The sequence below is a fragment of the Bufo gargarizans genome, chromosome 9 (assembly GCF_014858855.1).
Source record: "Bufo gargarizans isolate SCDJY-AF-19 chromosome 9, ASM1485885v1, whole genome shotgun sequence".
Classification (NCBI taxonomy): Eukaryota; Metazoa; Chordata; class Amphibia; order Anura; family Bufonidae; genus Bufo; species Bufo gargarizans.
The window spans coordinates 154,924,926-154,945,653 of NC_058088.1; the positions used below are offsets into that span (position 1 = coordinate 154,924,926).

A 20,728-nucleotide genomic window follows, 5' to 3' on the forward strand; every position below is an offset into this window, starting at 1 on the left:
CAGTCTCAGGAATATGGAGACACATAGAAACAGGACCTTGTGCAGAATCATTTAAGGTTAAAATACCTGCTATAAAAACATGGAATAAAATAGTAAAAACCATCTCATAATGGAGCTTGTAACAACCCAACTAGTTTTGCCTTCCAAGGCTTCCTAAGGGGTTCCTACAATGAACTCCAATCCATATTCTTAACCCTGTATGGACTAACACTTTCAGGTCAAGAGCTTTTTAGATGATTAGTTTGCTTGGTGTACACCGCTGGTCATTACTTTGGTTGGGGGCTGCACTAGAGGTGCGCTGTCAGAATACACCCTTATGGAGTCTTGACCTGGAAGTGTTAGTCCATACAGGGTTTAAAATGTAGATTGGAGCTTGGAATAGGAACCCCTGAAGAAGCCTTGGAAGGTTAAACTAGTTTGGAGGTTACAAACTCCATAATGCAATGGTTTTCACTATTTTATTCCATGTTTATACAAGATGTTCTTGTGAGTATTTGGAATAAATACAGCTGGTGCTTTTACCTTAAATGATTCTGCACAAGGTATTGTGTCTCCATATCCCTGTGACTGTTGGGGGATCATGATTCAGGATAGTTCCAGCTGGCAAACAGCAACATGAAAATGTGAGGGGGCTGCAGTGTGGTTATCTTAAAGGGGGTCTCTGGGAATTAATAAAATGAAAATACGCAAATATCACTTTATTATAAATATATTCCCAAATACCTTTTATTAGTTATAATGGCTCTCTTTGTCTGGGGAGCAATCATCAGGAGAAACAAAATGGCCGCTGTCCTGTTAGTATACACAAAACCTGTCCGAATCTCACAGGAGGACAAGTTACTTCACAACACTGAGAGAAAGAGCTGCCTCATCCTCCTGTCTTGGATTATGATCCTGACTACAGTTTAATATGATATTTATCTGATTCTTTGTGGGAATGGAGTTCATCAGGAGACATGAAGTACAGAGAGGACAGACTGTGGAAAGGGAGACTACACACAAGTGCTGCCGCTTATTAGCCACATCTGCTCATGAACTCCATTCCTACAGAGATTCAGCTAAAGATCTTATCATCTGTATTCAGGATCAATCCCTGACAGGTAGAGAGGAGGACGAAGCAGCTCTTTACCTCAGTGTTGTGAAGTAACTTGTCCTGCTGTGTGATTAGAACAGGTTTTATGTGTACTAATAGGACAGCGGCCATTTTGTTTTTCCTAATGATTGTTCCCTAGACAAAATGAGCCATTATAACTAATGTAAGGTATTTGAGAATATATTTATAATAAAGTAATATTTACGTATTTTCATTTTCCTACATTCCCGGTTAACCCCTTTAAGTATCATTATACTTTAAGTCTACAGGAAGTAACATCGTGGATGCCACTACAAGGAGGCTTGTAAAAAGGCAGTGCCTGCATTATTTGTGAGAAGATAACTTCTTTAGAGTAAAGCAGGTGTTCTTACACAGACTGCACTGCTGAGTATTATTGCTAATGTCTTTCATATCTGATGTTATAGTGGTGGCAGGGGCTGATTGACCATAGACCTCACAGGGAAATTTCCCAGTGGGCTTATGCCTAGGGGGCCGCCTGAGCCCTCCTCACAGCTGGCCAGCAGAAGATTTTAGGAATGTATTTTGTGCTGCTGGGGCAGTATTTTGTCATGGATTGTAGTATTTGGCTCTGCTAGGGTCAGGGCCGGCCTTAGGTGTTCAGGCGCCCTGTGCGAGCTAACCTTGTGGCGCCCCCCCCCCCCCCACCCCTGGTTTTTTGGGACCCATAATGCTGCTACACGATACGGTATCTGAATCTATGGGACTCCTGTGGATATACCATTAAAGTTTTATCTGCAGTCCTATGTAACACCACAAATAACACCACATAGCTCTCTGAATACAGATAAAACAGTGATGGCTCTCTGATTTCCGTAAATGTAGTAGTGTTACCTCTGGTCCTATGTAAAACCACAGATAACACTAGTGCTGCTAATGTGGTAGTGTTACCTGCAGTCCTATGTAAAACCACAGATAACACTAGTGTAGATCATGTGGAAGTGTTACCTTCGTCCTTAGTGTGCCTCCCTGTGTCTATAGCGCTGCCTCCTCTTCCATCTTCTTCTTGCCCCGCACAGAACATTCTGAACTTCTGATGCAGCTGCGTCAAGACATAGGAACACTGTGGGCATGGTGATACACCCAGGGAGAGACACACACACAGGGACGGACAGCCACACACACACAGGGACGGACAGTCACACACACACAGGGACGGACAGTCACACACAAAGGGACGGACACACACACACAGGGACGGACAGTCACACACACAGGGACGGACAGTCACACACACAGGGACGGACAGTCACACACACAGGGACGGGGACACACACACACATACATACAATAAATATGATCACATCACAGCTCCTGCCTGTCTGCTTTGGTAAAGCTGGGCATAGATGGGCTATGCCAGGCTTTAGCAGAGTGGTCACAGGACAGTGGACACAGGGCACGATATGTATGCGAGCACAGCTGAACGAGTGCAGGGCAAGGCACTTGTTAGTATTGCACCTAAAATATGCCCCCATAAAGAAATGCCACAGGTAACCAGTGACATGTTTTGTGGGGGGCATCTTATATGTGCAATAATACATATCGTCCAATACAGACATCCAAATTTCATGTTAGTGCAAAATCCATTTTATTGATAGTTGTTGTCCAATCAATTAATACTTTTTATTAAAGGGTTTCTGTCATCAGAAAAAACGTTACGTTATGTAGCTGACTGACATTAGCGATGGGCTGATGTCAGCAGTACATAACTCCCTGCCGACTTATAATATGCTAATGAGCCTCTAGGTGCTATGAGGGCGTTCCTGCAGCACCTAGAGGCTCTGTCTATTCACCCTTTGGCAGTGGCACGCCCATGTCCAGTTGATTGACGTCCGAGTTCTCCTCTTCGTCCCATAAATCCCGCGCCTGCGCCGAATACTAAACGGGACGGCGCAGGCGTGGAATTTACGGGACGAAGAGGAGAACTCGGACGTCAATCAACTGGACATGGGCGTGCCACTGCCAAAGGCTGAATAGACAGAGCCTCTAGGTGCTGCAGCAACGCCCTCATAGCACCTAGAGGCTCATTAGCATATTATACATCTTTATTTTAATAGAACGGCGGCAGCGGCGGGCAGGGAGTTATAAAACACTCTGTTATGTACTGCTGACATCAGCCCATCGCTCATGTCAGTCAGCTACATAACGTTTTTTCTGATGATTGACAGATTTCAGAATCCTGTTTAAACACTGTTACATTACACTTCAAATGTTTTAAATTTATACCTTTTTAGAAGTAAGTGAGTGACTATCCAGGACAACAGGTGTCAGGACTCTCAGAGTTCAGTTCAGGACTCAGGACTGTCTTAGTTAGTCAGGTTGAAAAACCACTGCTGCTGCACTGCAGCCTGCAGGCAGGGCACAATAGTGGGCACTGGGCTGGGCACAGGGCACTACTTGGGCAGGCTGCCTGGCTGCTGCTGGAGGAGCTGGACTGGAGAGAAGTGAAGAGGAATGATTTTAATTCTCCCACGGGTGAAGGAGCTCCCTGCCTCTCTCTCTGATGCCACTTCCTGACTGTGGACCGTCACCTGACTTCCTTGTCAGAGAGAAGGAGGCAGGGTCACTGGGAGGCAGCCGCAGGCAGGGGAGGAGTGAGGAGGAGGGAGACTGACTGATTGAACAGTGAGTGAGCCGCTGCGCTGCCTGGCTGGGGGCACGGCACACATCACTGTAGTGTAGATAGAGGAGGAAGGGAGCAGGGAGATGAGGGACTGGAGAGCTGCGCTCAGCTGATCACCCGGCTGCCGGCGCTGCAGTGAGTGACAGCAGGGCACCCTAAGCTCCGAGCGGCCGCGGGCCCCGCCCCCTCCTCACTATTTCCAATAGTACGTGCGCTTTCAGCGCTGTTAGTTAGCCGGCGGCCGCAAGAAAATAGTAATAAGTATACTTAGTTTGCGGCAGACTGTCGGCCGCCCGGCGCCCCTGTTCCTATGGCGCCCTGTGCGGCCGCACAGCCCGCACACCCCAAAGGCCGGCCCTGGCTAGGGTGGCATAATGTGCCACAATATGGTATTGCTGGCCCTGCCTTCCATCAATTTGGACCCAAACACAAAACGGGGCCTTCTTTACAATTGTTTCCAGGGCAACTTTAAGTTCCCAGTCCACCCCTGGTGGTGTGCTTGGACTTGAAGTTTACCTGTTGTGCTTTTGGTTTATGGTTGTCAAATGTCCTTTTTTTAATTTATTTTTTTAGAGAGGAAGCATTTGAGCAGGTTGTTTACACTCAGTTTTTACCATATTTGTGTTTTTGTATGTACAGTAGGTACTGTATAAAATTATAGTTATTATTTTGAAATATTAGGAGAAAAAGAGAAACTTATTTTATATCTTATAAAATGTCTTTGAAATCTACATCCACCCAATGTTTTTTGTGTGTTATGAGAAGTTTTCACTGATTAGCCATAGCATTAAAATTAATATTGTGTAGGCTCCCGTGTGCAACTAAAACAGATCTGATGCATTGAGGCATGGACTCAACAAGACCAAGATGTTAGCAGCAGGTCCTGTAAGTGTGAGAGGCCAGCATGCATAGAGTTTGTTTTTATAGCACATCCCCCATGTAGTATGTCTGATTGGATTAGTATCTGGGGAATTTGGTTCCTCAGACCATTCCTGAACAATATTTGCAGTGTGGCAGGATGCATTATCTTGATGAAAGAGACCACTGCCTTTAGGACATATCATTGCCATGAGGGAAGGTACTTGGCCTGCAACAATGTTAAAGTAGTTGGTAGATGTCAGAGTAACATCCACATGAATACAGGTAAAACACTTCCTAGAGGAATTCCAGAATCCAAGACTTCTAGACAACTCCCTAAAAAGGCATATATTACCTCCTGAAATGCTTGATGTATTCACTTTGCTGTGGGCCATAATAAAGTCCTAATTCTCACACAAGTTCTGACTCTAACTCTGGAATTGTTTGGCACAAGACCAAAGGCAGAAAGTTTTTGCTTTTGTTTTTCCGATGGGCACCAATACACACAGCTTGTGCTGTTGTCCAACCCCTTTACCCAGACACACTGCCCCTGCTTGTGTTCTTCCCATAGTGAATCCTGGTGCCATCTCTTCCCCGGGTAAATCTATGCTCACATTTCCATTAGAGATGATCCAGCAGTCTGATCCGGCATAACTGTTGGCTGGACAAAAAATGCTGCATGCAGCGGTATTTGTCTGCCCGAAACCCAGCATTTATCCTGGAAAGGGACCTTATCACTGCTGGATACCATTATAGTCACTAGGGATCTGACGGTGATCTGTTGAATCCACCAATACCAGATCCGTTGAACCCCAGCAGGCTGTTCTCTGCCGGAACAGCATGCCAGAAACGTTCCCCAGAGAGGTGAATGTAGCCTCAGAGTCTGATATGCATGCCACCATATTCCTGATGTAAAACTAAACAGCATTCATCAGACAAGGTCACCTTAGTGTGTATTGTGTGATAAATTCCTTGGCAGCCTTCTTAACCACTTCAGCCCCGCTAGGTGAAACCCCCTTCATGACCAGGCCACTTTTTACACTTCGGCACTACACTCCTTTCACCGTTTATCGCTCGGTCATGCAACTTACCACCCAAATGAATTTTACCTCCTTTTCTTCTCACTAATAGAGCTTTCATTTGGTGGTATTTTATTGCTGCTGACATTTTTACTTTTTTTGTTATTAATCAAAATGTAACGATTTTTTTGCAAAAAAATGACATTTTTCACTTTCAGCTGTGAAATTTTGCAAAAAAAACGACATCCATATATAAATTTTTTGCTAAATTTATAGTTCTACATGTCTTTGATAAAAAAAAAATGTTTGGGCAAAAAAAAAAAATGGTTTGGGTAAAAGTTATAGCATTTACAAACTATGGTACAAAAATGTGAATTTCCGCTTTTTGAAACGGCTCTGATTTTCTGAGCACCTGTCATGTTTCCTGAGGTTCTACAATGCCCAAACAGTAGAAAACCCCCACAAATGACCCCATTTCGGAAAGTAGACACCCTAAGGTATTCGCTGATGGGCATAGTGAGTTCATAGAACTTTTTATTTTTTGTCACAAGTTAGCGGAAAATGATGATGATTTTTATTTTTTTATTTTTTCTTACAAAGTCTCATATTCCACTAACTTGCGACAAAAAATAAAAAATTCTAGGAACTCACCATGCCCCTCACAGAATACCTTGGGGTGTCTTCTTTCCAAAATGGGGTCACTTGTGGCGTAGTTATACTGCCCTGGCAATTTAGGGGCCCAAATGTGTGAGAAGAACTTTGCAATCAAAATGTGTAAGAAATGACCGGTGAAATCCGAAAGGTGCACTTTGGAATATGCGCCCCTTTGCCCACCTTGGCAGCAAAAAAGTGTCACACATGTGGTATCGCCGTACTCAGGAGAAGTTGGGGAATGTGTTTTGGGGGGTCATTTTACATATACCCATGCTGGGTGAGAGAAATATCTTGGCAAAAGATAACTTTTCCCATTTTTTTATACAAAGTTGGCATTTGACCAAGATATTTTTCTCACCCAGCATGGGTATATGTAAAATGACACCCCAAAACACATTCCCCAACTTTTTCTGAGTACGGCGATACCAGATGTGTCACACTTTTTTGCTGCCAAGGTGGGCAAAGGGGCACATATTCCAAAGTGCACCTTTCGGATTTTGCAGGGCATTTTTTACACATTTTGATTGCAAAGTTCTTCTCACACATTTGGGCCCCTAAATTGCCAGGGCAGTATAACTACGCCACAAGTGACCCCATTTTGGAAAGAAGACACCCTAAGGTATTCCGTGAGGGGCACTGCGAGTTCCTAGAATTTTTTATTTTTTGTCACAAGTTAGCGGAAAATGATGATTTTTTTTTTTTTCTCTTTTTTCCTTACAAAGTCTCATATTCCACTAACTTGCGACAAAAAATAAAAAATTCTAGGAACTCGCCATGCCCCTCACGGAATACCTTGGGGTGTCTTCTTTCCAAAATGGGGTCACTTGTGGCGTAGTTATACTGCCCTGGCAATTTAGGGGCCCAAATGTGTGAGAAGAACTTTGCAATCAAAATCTGTAAAAAATGACCGGTGAAATCCGAAAGGTGCACTTTGGAATATGTGCCCCTTTGCCCACCTTGGCATCAAAAAATCGTCACACATCTGGTATCGCCGTACTCAGGAGAAGTTGGGGAATGTGTTTTGGGCTGTCATTTTACATATACCCATGCTGGGTGAGAGAAATATCTTGGCAAAAGACAACTTTTCCAATTTTTTTATACAAAGTTGGCATTTGACCAAGATATTTTTCTCACCCAGCATGGGTATATGTAAAATGACACCCCAAAACACATTGCCCAACTTCTCCTGAGTACGGCGATACCAGATGTGTCACACTTTTTTGCTGCCAAGGTGGGCAAAGGGGCACATATTCCAAAGTGCACCTTTCGGATTTTGCAGGGCATTTTTTACACATTTTGATTGCAAAGTTCTTCTCACACATTTGGGCCCCTAAATTGCCAGGGCAGTATAACTACGCCACAAGTGACCCCATTTTGGAAAGAAGACACCCCAAGGTATTCCGTGAGGGGCATGGCGAGTTCCTAGAATTTTTTATTTTTTGTCGCAAGTTAGTGGAATATGAGACTTTGTAAGGAAAAAAGAAAAAAAAAGAAAAATCATCATTTTCCGCTAAATTGTGACAAAAAATAAAAAATTCTAGGAACTCGCCGTGCCCCCCATGGAATACCTTGGGGTGTCTTCTTTCCAAAATGGGGTCACTTGTGGCGTATGTTATACTGCCCTGGCAATTTAGGGGCCCAAATGTGTAAGAAGTACCTTGAAATCAAAATGTGTAAAAAATGGCCTGCGAAATACGAAAGGTGCCCCTTTGCCCACCTTGGCTGCAAAAAAGTGTCACACATCTGGTATCGCCGTACTCAGGAGAAGTTGGGCAATGTGTTTTGGGGGGTCATTTTACATATACCCATGCTGGGTGAGAGAAATATCTTGGCAAAAGACAACTTTTCCCATTTTTTTATACAAAGTTGGCATTTGACCAAGATATTTTTCTCACCCAGCATGGGTATATGTAAAATGACCCCCCAAAACACATTGCCCAACTTCTCCTGAGTACGGCGATACCACATGTGTGACACTTTTTTGCAGCCTAGATGCGCAAAGGGGCCCAAATTCCTTTTAGGAGGGCATTTTTAGACATTTGGATCCCAGACTTCTTCTCACACTTTCGGGCCCCTAAAAAGCCAGGGCAGTATAAATACCCCACATGTGACCCCACTTTGGAAAGAAGACACCCCAAGGTATTCAATGAGGGGCATGGCGAGTTCCTAGAATTTTTTTTTTTTTTGCATAAGTTAGCGGATATTGATTATTTATTTTTTTTTTCTCACAAAGTCTCACTTTCCGCTAACTTAGGACAAAAATTTCAATCTTTCATGGACTCAATATGCCCCTCACGGAATACCTTGGGGTGTCTTCTTTCCGAAATGGGGTCACATGTGGGGTATTTATACTGCCCTGGCTTTTTAGGGGCCCTAAAGCGTGAGAAGAAGTCTGGAATATAAATGTCTAAAAATGTTTACGCATTTGGATTCCGTGAGGGGTATGGCGAGTTCATGGGAGATTTTATTTTTTGACACAAGTTAGTGGAATATGAGACTTTGTAAGAAAAAACAAAAACAAAAACAAACAAAAAATGTCCGCTAACTTGTGCCAAAAAAAATGGCTGAATGGAGCCTTACCAGGGGGGGGTGATCAATGACAGGGGGGGTGATCAATGACAGGGGGGTGATCACCCATATAGACTCCCTGATCACCCCCCTGTCATTGATCACCCCCCCTGTAAGGCTTCATTCAGACGTCCGCATGATTTTTACGGATCCATGGATACATGGATCGGATCCACAGAACGCATGCGGACGTCTGAATGGAGCCTTACAGGGGGGTTATCAATGACAGGGGGTGATCAGGGTAATCAGGGTGATCACCCCCCTGTCACTGATCACCCCCCCTGTAAGGCTCCATTCAGACGTCCGCATGATTTTTACGGATCCATGGATACATGGATCGGATCCACAAAACGCATGCGGACGTCTGAATGGAGCCTTACAGGGGGGTTATCAATGACAGGGGGTGATCAGGGTAATCAGGGTGATCACCCCCCTGTCACTGATCACCCCCCCTGTAAGGCTCCATTCAGACATCCGCATGATTTTTTACGGATCCATGGATACATGGATCGGATCCACAGAACGCATGCGGACGTCTGAATGGAGCCTTACAGGGGGGTTATCAATGACAGGGGGTGATCAGGGTAATCAGGGTGATCACCCCCCTGTCACTGATCACCCCCCTGTAAGGCCCCTTTCACACGGGCGAGATTTCCGTGCGGGTGCGATGCGTGAGTTGAACGCATTGCACCCGCACTGAATCCTGACCCATTCATTTCTATGGGGCTGTTCACATGAGCGGTGATTTTCACGCATCACTTATGCGTTGCGTGAAAATCGCAGCATGTTCTATATTCTGCGTTTTTCACGTAACGCAGGCCCCATAGAAATGAATGGGGTTGCGTGAAAATCGCAAGCATCCGCAAGCAAGTGCGGATGCGGTGCGATTTTCACGCATGGGTTCTAGGTGACAGTCTATTCACTGTATTATTTTCCCTTATAACATGGTTATAAGGGAAAATAATAGCATTCTGACTACAGAATGCTTAGTATAATGGTGCTGGGAGGGTTAAAAAAAATAAAAAAGTTAACTCACCTTATCCCCATGATCGCCTAGTTCCCGGTCGGTCTCTTCTTTAGCTGTGGCTAAAGGACCTTTGGTGATGTCAGATCACATGCTCCATCACCATGGTGATGGACCATGTGATTGGAGCATGTGATCTGACATCACCAAAGGTCATTCAGCCCAAGCCCACAGCTAAAGAAGAGACAGACCGGGAACTACACGATCATGGGGATAAGGTGAGTTAACGTTTTTTTTTTTTTTTAACCCTTCCAGCACTATTATACTAAGCATTCTGTATTCAGAATGCTATTATTTTCCCTTATAACCATGTTATAAGGGAAAATAATAGAATCTTCAGAACATCAATCCCAAGCCCGAACTTCTGTGAAGAAGTTCGGGTTTGGGTACCAAACATGCGCGATTTTTCTCACGCGAGTGCAAAACGCATTACAATGTTTTGCACTCGCGCGGAAAAATCGCGGGTGTTTCCGCAACGCACCCGCACATTTTTCCGCAACGCCCGTGTGAAAGGGGCCTAAGGCTCCATTCAGACATCCGCATGATTTTTTACGGATCCATGGATACATGGATCGGATACACAGAACGCATGCGGACGTCTGAATGGAGCCTTACAGGGGGGTTATCAATGACAGGGGGTGATCAGGGTAATCAGGGTGATCACCCCCCTGTCACTGATCACCCCCCCTGTAAGGCTCCATTCAGACATCCGCATGATTTTTTACGGATCCATGGATACATGGATCGGATCCACAGAACGCATGCGGACGTCTGAATGGAGCCTTACAGGGGGGTTATCAATGACAGGGGGTGATCAGGGTAATCAGGGTGATCACCCCCCTGTCACTGATCACCCCCCCTGTAAGGCTCCATTCAGACATCCGCATGATTTTTTACGGATCCATGGATACATGGATCGGATCCACAGAACACATGCGGACGTCTGAATGGAGCCTTACAGGGGGGTTATCAATGACAGGGGGTGATCAGGGTAATCAGGGTGATCACCCCCCTGTCACTGATCACCCCCCCTGTAAGGCTCCATTCAGACGTCCGCATGATTTTTACGGATCCATGGATACATGGATCGGATCCGTAAAAATCATGCGGACGTCTGAATGGAGCCTGACAGGGGGGTGATCAATGACAGGGGGGTGATCAATGACAGGGGGTGATCAGGGAGTGTATATGGGTGATCACCCGCCTGTCATTGATCACCCCCCTGTAAGGCTCCATTCAGACGTCCGCATGATTTTTACGGATACATGGATACATGGATCGGATCCGTAAAAATCATGCGGACGTCTGAATGGAGCCTGACAGGGCGGTGATCAATGACAGGGGGGTGATCAGGGAGTGTATATGGGTGATCACCCGCCTGTCATTGATCACCCCCCTGTAAGGCTCCATTCAGACGTCCGCATGATTTTTACGGATCCATGGATACATGGATCGGATCCGTAAAAATCATGCGGACGTCTGAATGGAGCCTGACAGGGCGGTGATCAATGACAGGGGGTGATCAGGGAGTGTATATGGGTGATCACCCGCCTGTCATTGATCACCCCCCTGTAAGGCTCCATTCAGACTTCCGCATGATTTTTACGGATCCATGGATACATGGATCGGATCCGTAAAAATCATGCGGACGTCTGAACGGAGCCTGACAGGGGGGTGATCAATGACAGGGCGGTGATCAATGACAGGGGGGTGATCAGGGAGTTTATATGGGGTGATCAGGGGTTTATAAGGGGTTAATAAGTGACGGGGGGGGGTGTAGTGTAGTGTAGTGTAGTGTTTGGTGGGACTGTACTGACCTACCTGAGTCCTCTGGTGGTCGATCCTAACAAAAGGGACCACCAGAGGACCAGGTAGGAGGTATATTAGACGCTGTTATGAAAACAGCGTCTAATATACCTGTTAGGGGTTAAAAAATTCGGATCTCCAGCCTGCCAGCGAGCGATCGCCGCTGGCAGGCTGGAGATCCACTCGCTTACCTTCTGTTCCTGTGAGCGCGCGCGCCTGTGCGCGCGCGTTCACAGGAAATCTCGCGTCTCGCGAGAGGACGCGTATATGCGTCCAGGAGGAGTAAAACAACCACCTCCCGGACGCATATACGCGTACGGCGGTCGGGAGGTGGTTAAAGGGAATGTGTCACCATAAATTATTTTTTCTGCCAGTTAAAACCAGATAGTAACACATATCCTTTTTTCTAATCAGTTTTTATTTTCTGATTGCAGATTTATTTATTCTATTTCCTGAACATGATCAGGGGGGGGGGGGGCGGCCATCTTGCCTGAGCTGTTCTTAGCAGCATATACAGAGCATTAAAAAATTGCTTCATGGCAGCCCCATGATCCATAGACACAGTGGTCAGGAGGGGGCCTTATTGACGTCTATGAGAGAGTCTTCTAGGCATGCTCTGTGACCTGTGCAGAGGTCATTGTACAAAGAAAGAATAAATAAGCTCTGACAATCACCTATTGTGAATGGTGGATCCTGTCCTGTCTATACACAGAGATGATATCATTAGAGGGATTATTAGAATGTGAGATAGGCAGGTAACTGCAGTAAAGTGATCTGTACAGACCAAGAAGTGGTGCCTATTGTTTGGCTTGGCTACCAGTGCAAAAACTGCAGGATTTTATGGTTTTTGTTTAAATATAAATATTGACATGGAAAATTCAAAATAACGTCATCAAAAATTCTTAAAAAATATTTTATAAACATAAAAACATGATTTTAACAATAGGCCATTTTCTTATGACAAATTTACTTTAAGGCATCTTATAATCAAAGCTTCTTTACTATATGAACTGTGAATCTGCGGAATAGACTTCCTCAGGACGTGGTCACAGCAGGAACAGTGGACAGTTTCAAAAAGGGTTTAGACGAATTCTTAAAAGTAAAAAACATAAATGCTTATGAAAACATGTAGAAATCTGGGATTCTTCCTTCTGGGATTCGCGTCCTCACCTATCCCTTTGTTGAACTTGATGGACGTTTGTCTTTTTTCAACCGTATTAACTATGTAACTATGTAAATATATTGATTGGCTTTGGTGCTTCGCCTGCTCATTCTGTTCACAATATAATAAATAAATAAATCATTTGCTTTATAGAAATCGCTGACAGAATTTACACATTATACAATGGATACACCAGTGGCAAAGAGCAGCAGATAGCGTACAACACCCTGATGGAAGTATCAGCTTCAATGCTTCTTCGAGTCCAGCATCATTACAATACTCTCTATGAGAAGTTTGGAGATTTTGTGTGGCGCAGTGAAGATGAGCTGGGACCCCGGTAAGGAAATTCATTAAAAAAAATCTTTATTTTAATGTGGCTTTACCCACAACTCCAATATTTTCTGGAATAGAGGAAACAATCTAAATGACTGGTAATAAGACAATGGCTTTGGCTATTTCACTATATATTTTTTCTCTTACTGCACATTGTATACAGATTATAAAAGGAATGGATCACCTATTCTGTTTTATGTTATAATTGTAGAGTAGCAAAACTATGCTTTACAGCAGGCACATAGATCATAGGAACCTATAACCTGGAGATGAATCATCCTGGTCTGTAACCTGTGCAGAGGTCATTGTGCAGGGAGGGGGAGTAGATAAGCTGTGACATCATCTATTATCAATGATGAGTCCTATATGTTATCTGTATGTAGGCATGTTGTCTGTTTGACACAGTGGTATGTGGTGACAAATGCCCTTTAAACATGTGTAGCTAAAAAAAATATATGATTCAACCCATTAAGGACACAGCCTACTTTGGTACTTAAAGGGGTTGTCTAAATTATGAAAAAAAAATATAGCATTGTAAATCTGATGGTCAGCAATATATAACTAAGCAAAGCAAGTTTTAGGCAAAAATAATTATATCTCCTCATTTCCCTTTTTCTCTTTTGGCCTCTATTTACCTGCAATAACAACAATTTCTGAGGTTTTCCTTGTGAATCTTTTTGCCCCTTCCCCTGCTCTGCAAAGGGAGTGAATGAAATTGCTGCCCTGAGTAAAATGTCTGACTGCTGGGATACTCAACAGCATGTTGTATGTGTAGGACTACAAGTCCCATCTGTACAATACAATGACAAAGCTGATACACACAGGATCTGCCCCCTACCTATTCTTGTGCAATGCTCTACAGAACTCCTCCAATCTGTCAGTTCTGTGTCTGCAGGATGAGGAGGGCAGATCCTGTGTCTCTTCACTGCCTGCAGCTGCTCAGCAATGCCTCCAGCCCTGAGTCTGTTCTGCTGATGGTAGGGGGGTTAAACTTTCCTGATGAATCTAGTGGGAGGGAGACACAGGGCAGACAACAGCAGCTGCCAGTGCAGGGGCATGGCCAGCAAAGTGACCTGCTCACTCAGGCTCGTGTACGAGACATGGTCAGAGCAGGGAGAGAAGCTGACATCACAGGTCATGTGACCCTCAGTGAAGTCTGAGAAGGAAGCCACTGCAGATAATGTAAGTTAATTGTAAACCCCTTACATTTATTTCTATTTAGTTAGAAACGTACAAAGAACAAAAAAAAATAATTTGGACAACCCCATTAAGGATGTGGCTTTTTATAAATATATACATATATATATATATATATATATATATATATATATATATATATTTTATATATCTACATCTATATATATTATTATCACATTTCAAAAGTCATAACTTTTTTTTTCCATCGACATGGAGCTATGAGTTGTTATGGATGCAGCAATACAAATTATGTGTAGAGTTTTGTAGTAATATTATTATTATGTAAATTATGGTGTTTGGAATTTTAGATTTTTTTTCTATTCTTAAAACACTTTTTTTTTTTTTTTTTAAACCCTTTCCATACTTGGAAGACCTGGAGCCCATTTTTATGAGCTGGGCTGCCATGGCAATCCTTGGCACCCCGCAATCACATGGTGGAGGGACAGTTGGGGTGAGACTGCTCAGAAGCCTGTGTCAGCATTGACAGCATAATGTGAATAGACCAGCAGTCAGATAGGAACTCACTGCATCATACATTACTATGATGTAGTGAGTTTCCTTTAGAGGAGCCGCCATCAGTTTGGGAAATGCAGTCGACACATGGGCCGTGTTTCCCAGACTGCACACATGTGCATGAGCTATATGGCCACTGCGCGCTTTGCTCTGTTTTTTTTGCGGCCTGTATGCAGAACCATTCACTTCAATGGGGCTGCAAAAAAACGGGAATGACTCTGTGTCCATTCTGTGTCTGCATGGGTGTTCAGCAAAAAAATAGAACATGGCCTATTATTGTCCTCATCACAGACAAGGATAGGACTGTTCTATTAGGGACCGGCCGTTCCGTTCCACAAAATGCGGACTGCAAAACACCAATGCTCGTGTATATGAGCCTTTTGGGTTATAATTAATTAGGGAATGATTGATACATAATTGATGTGAGAAAGGTTGAACCTTTTATAACCTATATAACTAATATTATCATTATTCACATGACATACATAATCTCTGAATAATAGCTAATTCCCTTCCCATTTTACTATGCCTCCATTAACAGCAAGGATTTATTAAGAAGTTATGAGAAATGAAGCATTTCTAAGCAGGATAATCACTATCCTTTCAGGAAGCACAAATTTATGACAGTTTCCCTTTTAAATAATATAAAATGTTAAAAAGCACTTACATCACTGCTTACACCAAACAATAAAAGTGGCAAATAAACTATGTATTCATTAATATGTCACAATAAGTATTATGAAGGATTGTCAACCTATTGTAATGTGTGCCTCCTGAAGAACCACATTGTATTATGCCCTATCAGCTCATTTCTTTTACTTTTATACCAAGCTTTGATATCACTTTATGTCAGTGTAACTCGGACATTGTAATTATATTACTTAGTATAAAAGGTTTAAGGGATTTTCCTGAATACAAACTTCACCATCACATAATCAGTGCACAGAGTGAGAATTAAGACATTACCATATGACGAGACTCTCTACATGAGTCACAATGGAAACAATACGGTAATTATGCCATTTGAGGACAGTGATCATATTTATATGCTTTGGGGCCAGCCATTAGGCCATACGGTTAGATTTATTAGATTCCCTTTGTTTAACACATGGGCGAATAGGAATGTTTCATTCCCTTGATAACCATTGGTCTTGAAGCCAAGTAATAAATAGTGTAGCTTCTTAATTCAGTGCATCATGAGAACATGTACATGGAAAGCTTTCATCTTCAGCTTCTATCACCACATACTTTATTTATATATCTCAGGTAATTAAAGGATGAGCAAATGCTGAATTATAATATTTAAGGGGTTCTTCACCTTGGTGTTAATGGTAAACCCACAGACACACTCTGTATGCCATGGTTTGATGCTCCATTGGGTGCCAGATTTCAGGTGTATCACTTTGCCCAGCGTCTTATGTTTACATCATAGGTCCATTTCTCTCTTTGTTCCTATGAGACCCTCAATGTGAGTCACGTAAGCATAAAGAGAGACTATCTTCCAGTCCACAGTGTCTGGGGTTCAGACAGTTGGAATGTGGGTCACACGATACTCCAGAAAGCCACAAGTAAGAAAATTACCTGACTGCCATATAGTCAGTCCAAAGATTGGTACCTACAGTTGTAAGAAAAAGTATGTGAACCCTTTGGAATGATACGGATTTCTGCACAAATTGGTCATAAAATGTGATCTGATCTTCATCTAAGTCACAACAATAGACAATCACAGTCTGCTTAAACTAATAACACACAGTTAGTACTAGGTAGATACGTTTCACGTATACTTAATAGTTGCATGATTTTTTAAATGTGAAAAACAAAATATACTAAAAACACAAAGAAAAAGTGCTAAATACAATCTTGGTCGGTCACCATGTTATCTATTTGTATTATTAGATATTTGAGAGGCGTGCATCAGTCCAGATGTTTTGGTCCCTCCCAGACCTTTCTCAAGGTGTTGCTGTGAATAAACTAGAATGGCCTTCAGATATCATCCAAGAAAGGAGCAAGCTCCTTCTCAAACAAGGCAGACATACCAATGATCCCAGTCTAACAGCAACAGAATATAAAGAGACCTGAGACCACACCCAGCTCCACCTTGCTCACACATTAACCCCATGCACACCAGAAAGGAAGGGCAACAGCCTTAACCCCTTAAGGTAGGGGCTCATTTTCACCTTAAGGACCAGGACATTTTTTGCAAATCTGACCAGTGTCACTTTATGTGTGAATAACTTTAAAATGCTTTTACTTATCCAGGCCATTCTGAGATAGTTTTTTTCATCACATATTGTACTTCATGACACTGGTAAAATGGAGTCAAAATTATTATTTATTTATTTATTTATTTATAAAAAAAATACAACATTTACCAAAATGTGTGAGGCTTACATAATAGAAACCACCCAAAAATGATCCCATTCTAGAAACTACACCCTCAAGGTATTCAAAACTGATTTTACAAACGTCGTTAACCCTTTAGGTGTTCCAAAGAGTTAATGGCAAATGGAGATAACATTTCCAAATTTTCCAGTAACAAAGCAAGGGTTAACAGCCAAACAAAACTCAATATTTATGGCCCTTATTCTGTAGTTTACAGAAACACCCCATATGTGGTCGTAAACTGCTGTACGGGCACATGGCAGGGCGCAGAAGGAAAGGAATGACATACGGTTTTTGGAAGGCAGATTTTGCTGGACTGGTTTTTTGACACCATGTCCCATTTGAAACCCCCCTGATGCACCCCTGGTAGAAAATCCAAAAAGTGACCCCATTTTGGAAACTACGGGATAGGGTGGCAGTTTTGTTGGTACTATTTTAGGGTACATATGATTTTTGTTTGCCCTATATTACACTTTTTGTGAGGCAAGGTAACAAGAAAGTAAAAATGCTGATAGCAGCTCTCCCAATTTAACGCTCTGGGTTGGTGCTCTGTCTTAGGTGACTCACCCAGTCACTGAGCGACTGAGAGATATTGATTAAGCAACTTAAACAATGGTGGGAAATCAAATCCCTTAATCACTACTTAGAACATGGAATAATACCAAAGGGTCTCCAGTTGTCTAAATCTCCAGCCCAAGACCTCTGTAATGATGAATTTGTAAAAGAATGGGATGATTTATTAAAAACCTAATCCAGAGACCTCATTCAATTAATCATTAAAAGAAGATCCCAAATCCTGGAGGAAATTACAACAAAAATAAACCATGCAAAAGAAACCATAGATAAACTCCCACAGAATGAGGAATGTATTCATTGGCAACTAAAAATTTGCAAAAACCTAGGAACAATAGAACAAGAAATAATGAGTAAAAAAAATTGAAAACTTATAAGAAATGAGACACAGGAAACACCCCAACAGAAAAAAATATCATAATATACAAAATCACAAACACAATGAGAACATGGAACAGGCACAATTCAGTATTCCTGTGAACAATAGATATGAAACCCTAGCTAATCCCCATTTTTTAGACAGGACACCCCCGCACCACAGAATCCACACCAAATCCACACGAGAATCATCACCGAACCAGACACCATCACAATACACCACCAAGTCACAAATACAACCTAAGACACAGGAAAACCAATCAGGAACGTCACCAGGATCAACACATTCAGAGATCACATTATATGAGGAACACACACCACAACCATCAGAAACGGGCCTCTCACACAGAAAATCACCAACACCAACCCCACACACAAAATTAAAGAAGAAGAGAACACAAAGAGGACAGGGTAAAGAAAGAAAGAAGAAATTACAGGACCTAATCAATAGAAATGACAACACTATAGTCAATCTAAGCTCTGTAACACTCACATCGGGACACAAACCAGTTTTCTCAATAAGGGGTTAAAATTTGAACCCACGACCTAACTAAACAAATTTGATACTTTCATCGGAATTGAAAAATTAATACGAAAAAAATATTTTCTAAAAAATTCAATATTGAAAAATTAAGATAAACAATACTCCTACCAACACACTAACCTGAAACAAAAAACTAAGAATTGAATAATACACTCAAAGATTATGCAGAAAAGGGATTAAATATAGGTCTCCTGCACGAACAGGAATATAAATTTATAACCGGAACCCAACAACGACTACCCATCTTCTATTGCATCCCAAAAATACATAAAAACCTAACAAACCCCCCAGGAAGACCAATTATCTCCGGTATAGGGTCCTTCGCGTCCAACTTATCTCAATATATCTACCAAAAATTACAGCCAATAGTCAAACAGATTCCCTCATACATCAAAGACACCACTCAAATAATCACAATAGTTGAAAACTTACAATATGAACCCTACTGGATCCTCGGAACTCTTGACGTAAATTCACTATATACAATAATAGACCATGATCAAGGAACAGATGCACTAAGAAAACAACTAAAACACAGTGGCAATTTACAAGATTGTATACAAATACAGTACGTAGTGGAGGGAGTCAAATTCATACTAACACAAAACTATTTTGCATATGGATCCGATTTTTATCTTCAAACAAGAGGAACAGCCATAGGTACTAGGTTCGCCCCCAGCTACACCAACCTATTCATGGCACAGTGAGAAAGTGAGTACATTGCGCCTAGGCTGGGGGAGGACCTAGTACTCTGGCGCAGATACGTAGACAACATCATATTCATATAGAGAAAAACAGAAAATGACCTACAGCTGTTCCTTGACGAGATCAACCAAAACCCGAACAACTTGAGGTTCACCTGAAATATCAGTAAGGAGCAAATAAATTTCCTTGATCTGACAATTAAAATCCAAGCCAACCGCTTAATGTGTAGTACGTTCCAAAAAGAAGTATCTAAAAAGAACTATATACTCTATTCGAGTTGCCACCTACCAAGATGGCTACTTAACATCCCTACCGGACAGTTCCGATGTGTAGAAAGGAACTCAAGAAGCTGATTTTGAAAAAGAAGGAACAATTCCTAGTCAAAAAATACCCACCCCATGTATTGGACACATCATTATCTAAAGTCAGAATCATGGTAAGAGACAAATTCTTCGGATCAGAAAACAACGATACAAAAAAAGAAAAAGGAGGAGATGATTTGATAAGAATAATCCTTCCATACAATGCTCAACATAACAAAATGGAAACAATCATCAAAAAACATTTGGCATTACGTCCTAAAAGATAAACTAGTAGGCCCCCTTTTAACAAGTACACCACAGATTGTATACACCAGAGCACCAAATTTGCTAAATTAACACCCACAGTAAAAAATCACAAGAAAATATAAAAGAAAGTAACCCCATACAATTGGTTCAACCTAAAAGGTTTTTACCGATGCGGAGGATGCTGCAACTGCAAGAACACAAACCAACACATTCACCCACGAAATCGACAAATTTTTATCTTGCGATTCAACTAATGTACTATATATGATCGAATGTCTCTGCAGAAAACAATATATGGGGAGAACCAAGAGATCCTTAAAAAAAAGAATATCCGAACACAGGAACAACATTAAGAATGGATACGATAAACACTCCTTATCGAACCATTTCAAATTATATCACAATAAGGATGCAAGTCAACTAACATATATAGCCTTTGAGAAAGTGGAAATCAACTGGAGAGGGGGCGACCACATCTCACGAATGTCAAGACAAGAATCAAGGAGGATATATGATTTCGAAACATTAATACCTGACGGCTTAAATGCTGAATTCGAACTATTTGGATCTTTGTGACCCGAAAAGGCGAAACCCCCCCCCAGATACATAAACAATGAGATGAATACCTGTGACCTGCGGCCCTCACTGACGGGCAGACGGGCTGTCTACGAGCACCGAGTCCGCTCCTCGATGTTGGGCTCTCGATTCC

General features: G+C 42.3%; 1 protein-coding gene across 1 annotated transcript in view; it reads left to right on the forward strand.

Moving 5' to 3' along the window:
* Positions 1-20,728, forward strand: part of ASTN2 (astrotactin 2) — an 859,422-nt gene that overhangs the window by 817,991 nt on the left and 20,703 nt on the right. The window contains exon 21 of the mRNA XM_044306147.1: positions 12,979-13,162. Coding sequence (XP_044162082.1) covers positions 12,979-13,162 — 184 coding nt within the window. The remainder of the gene's footprint in view (positions 1-12,978; positions 13,163-20,728) is intronic.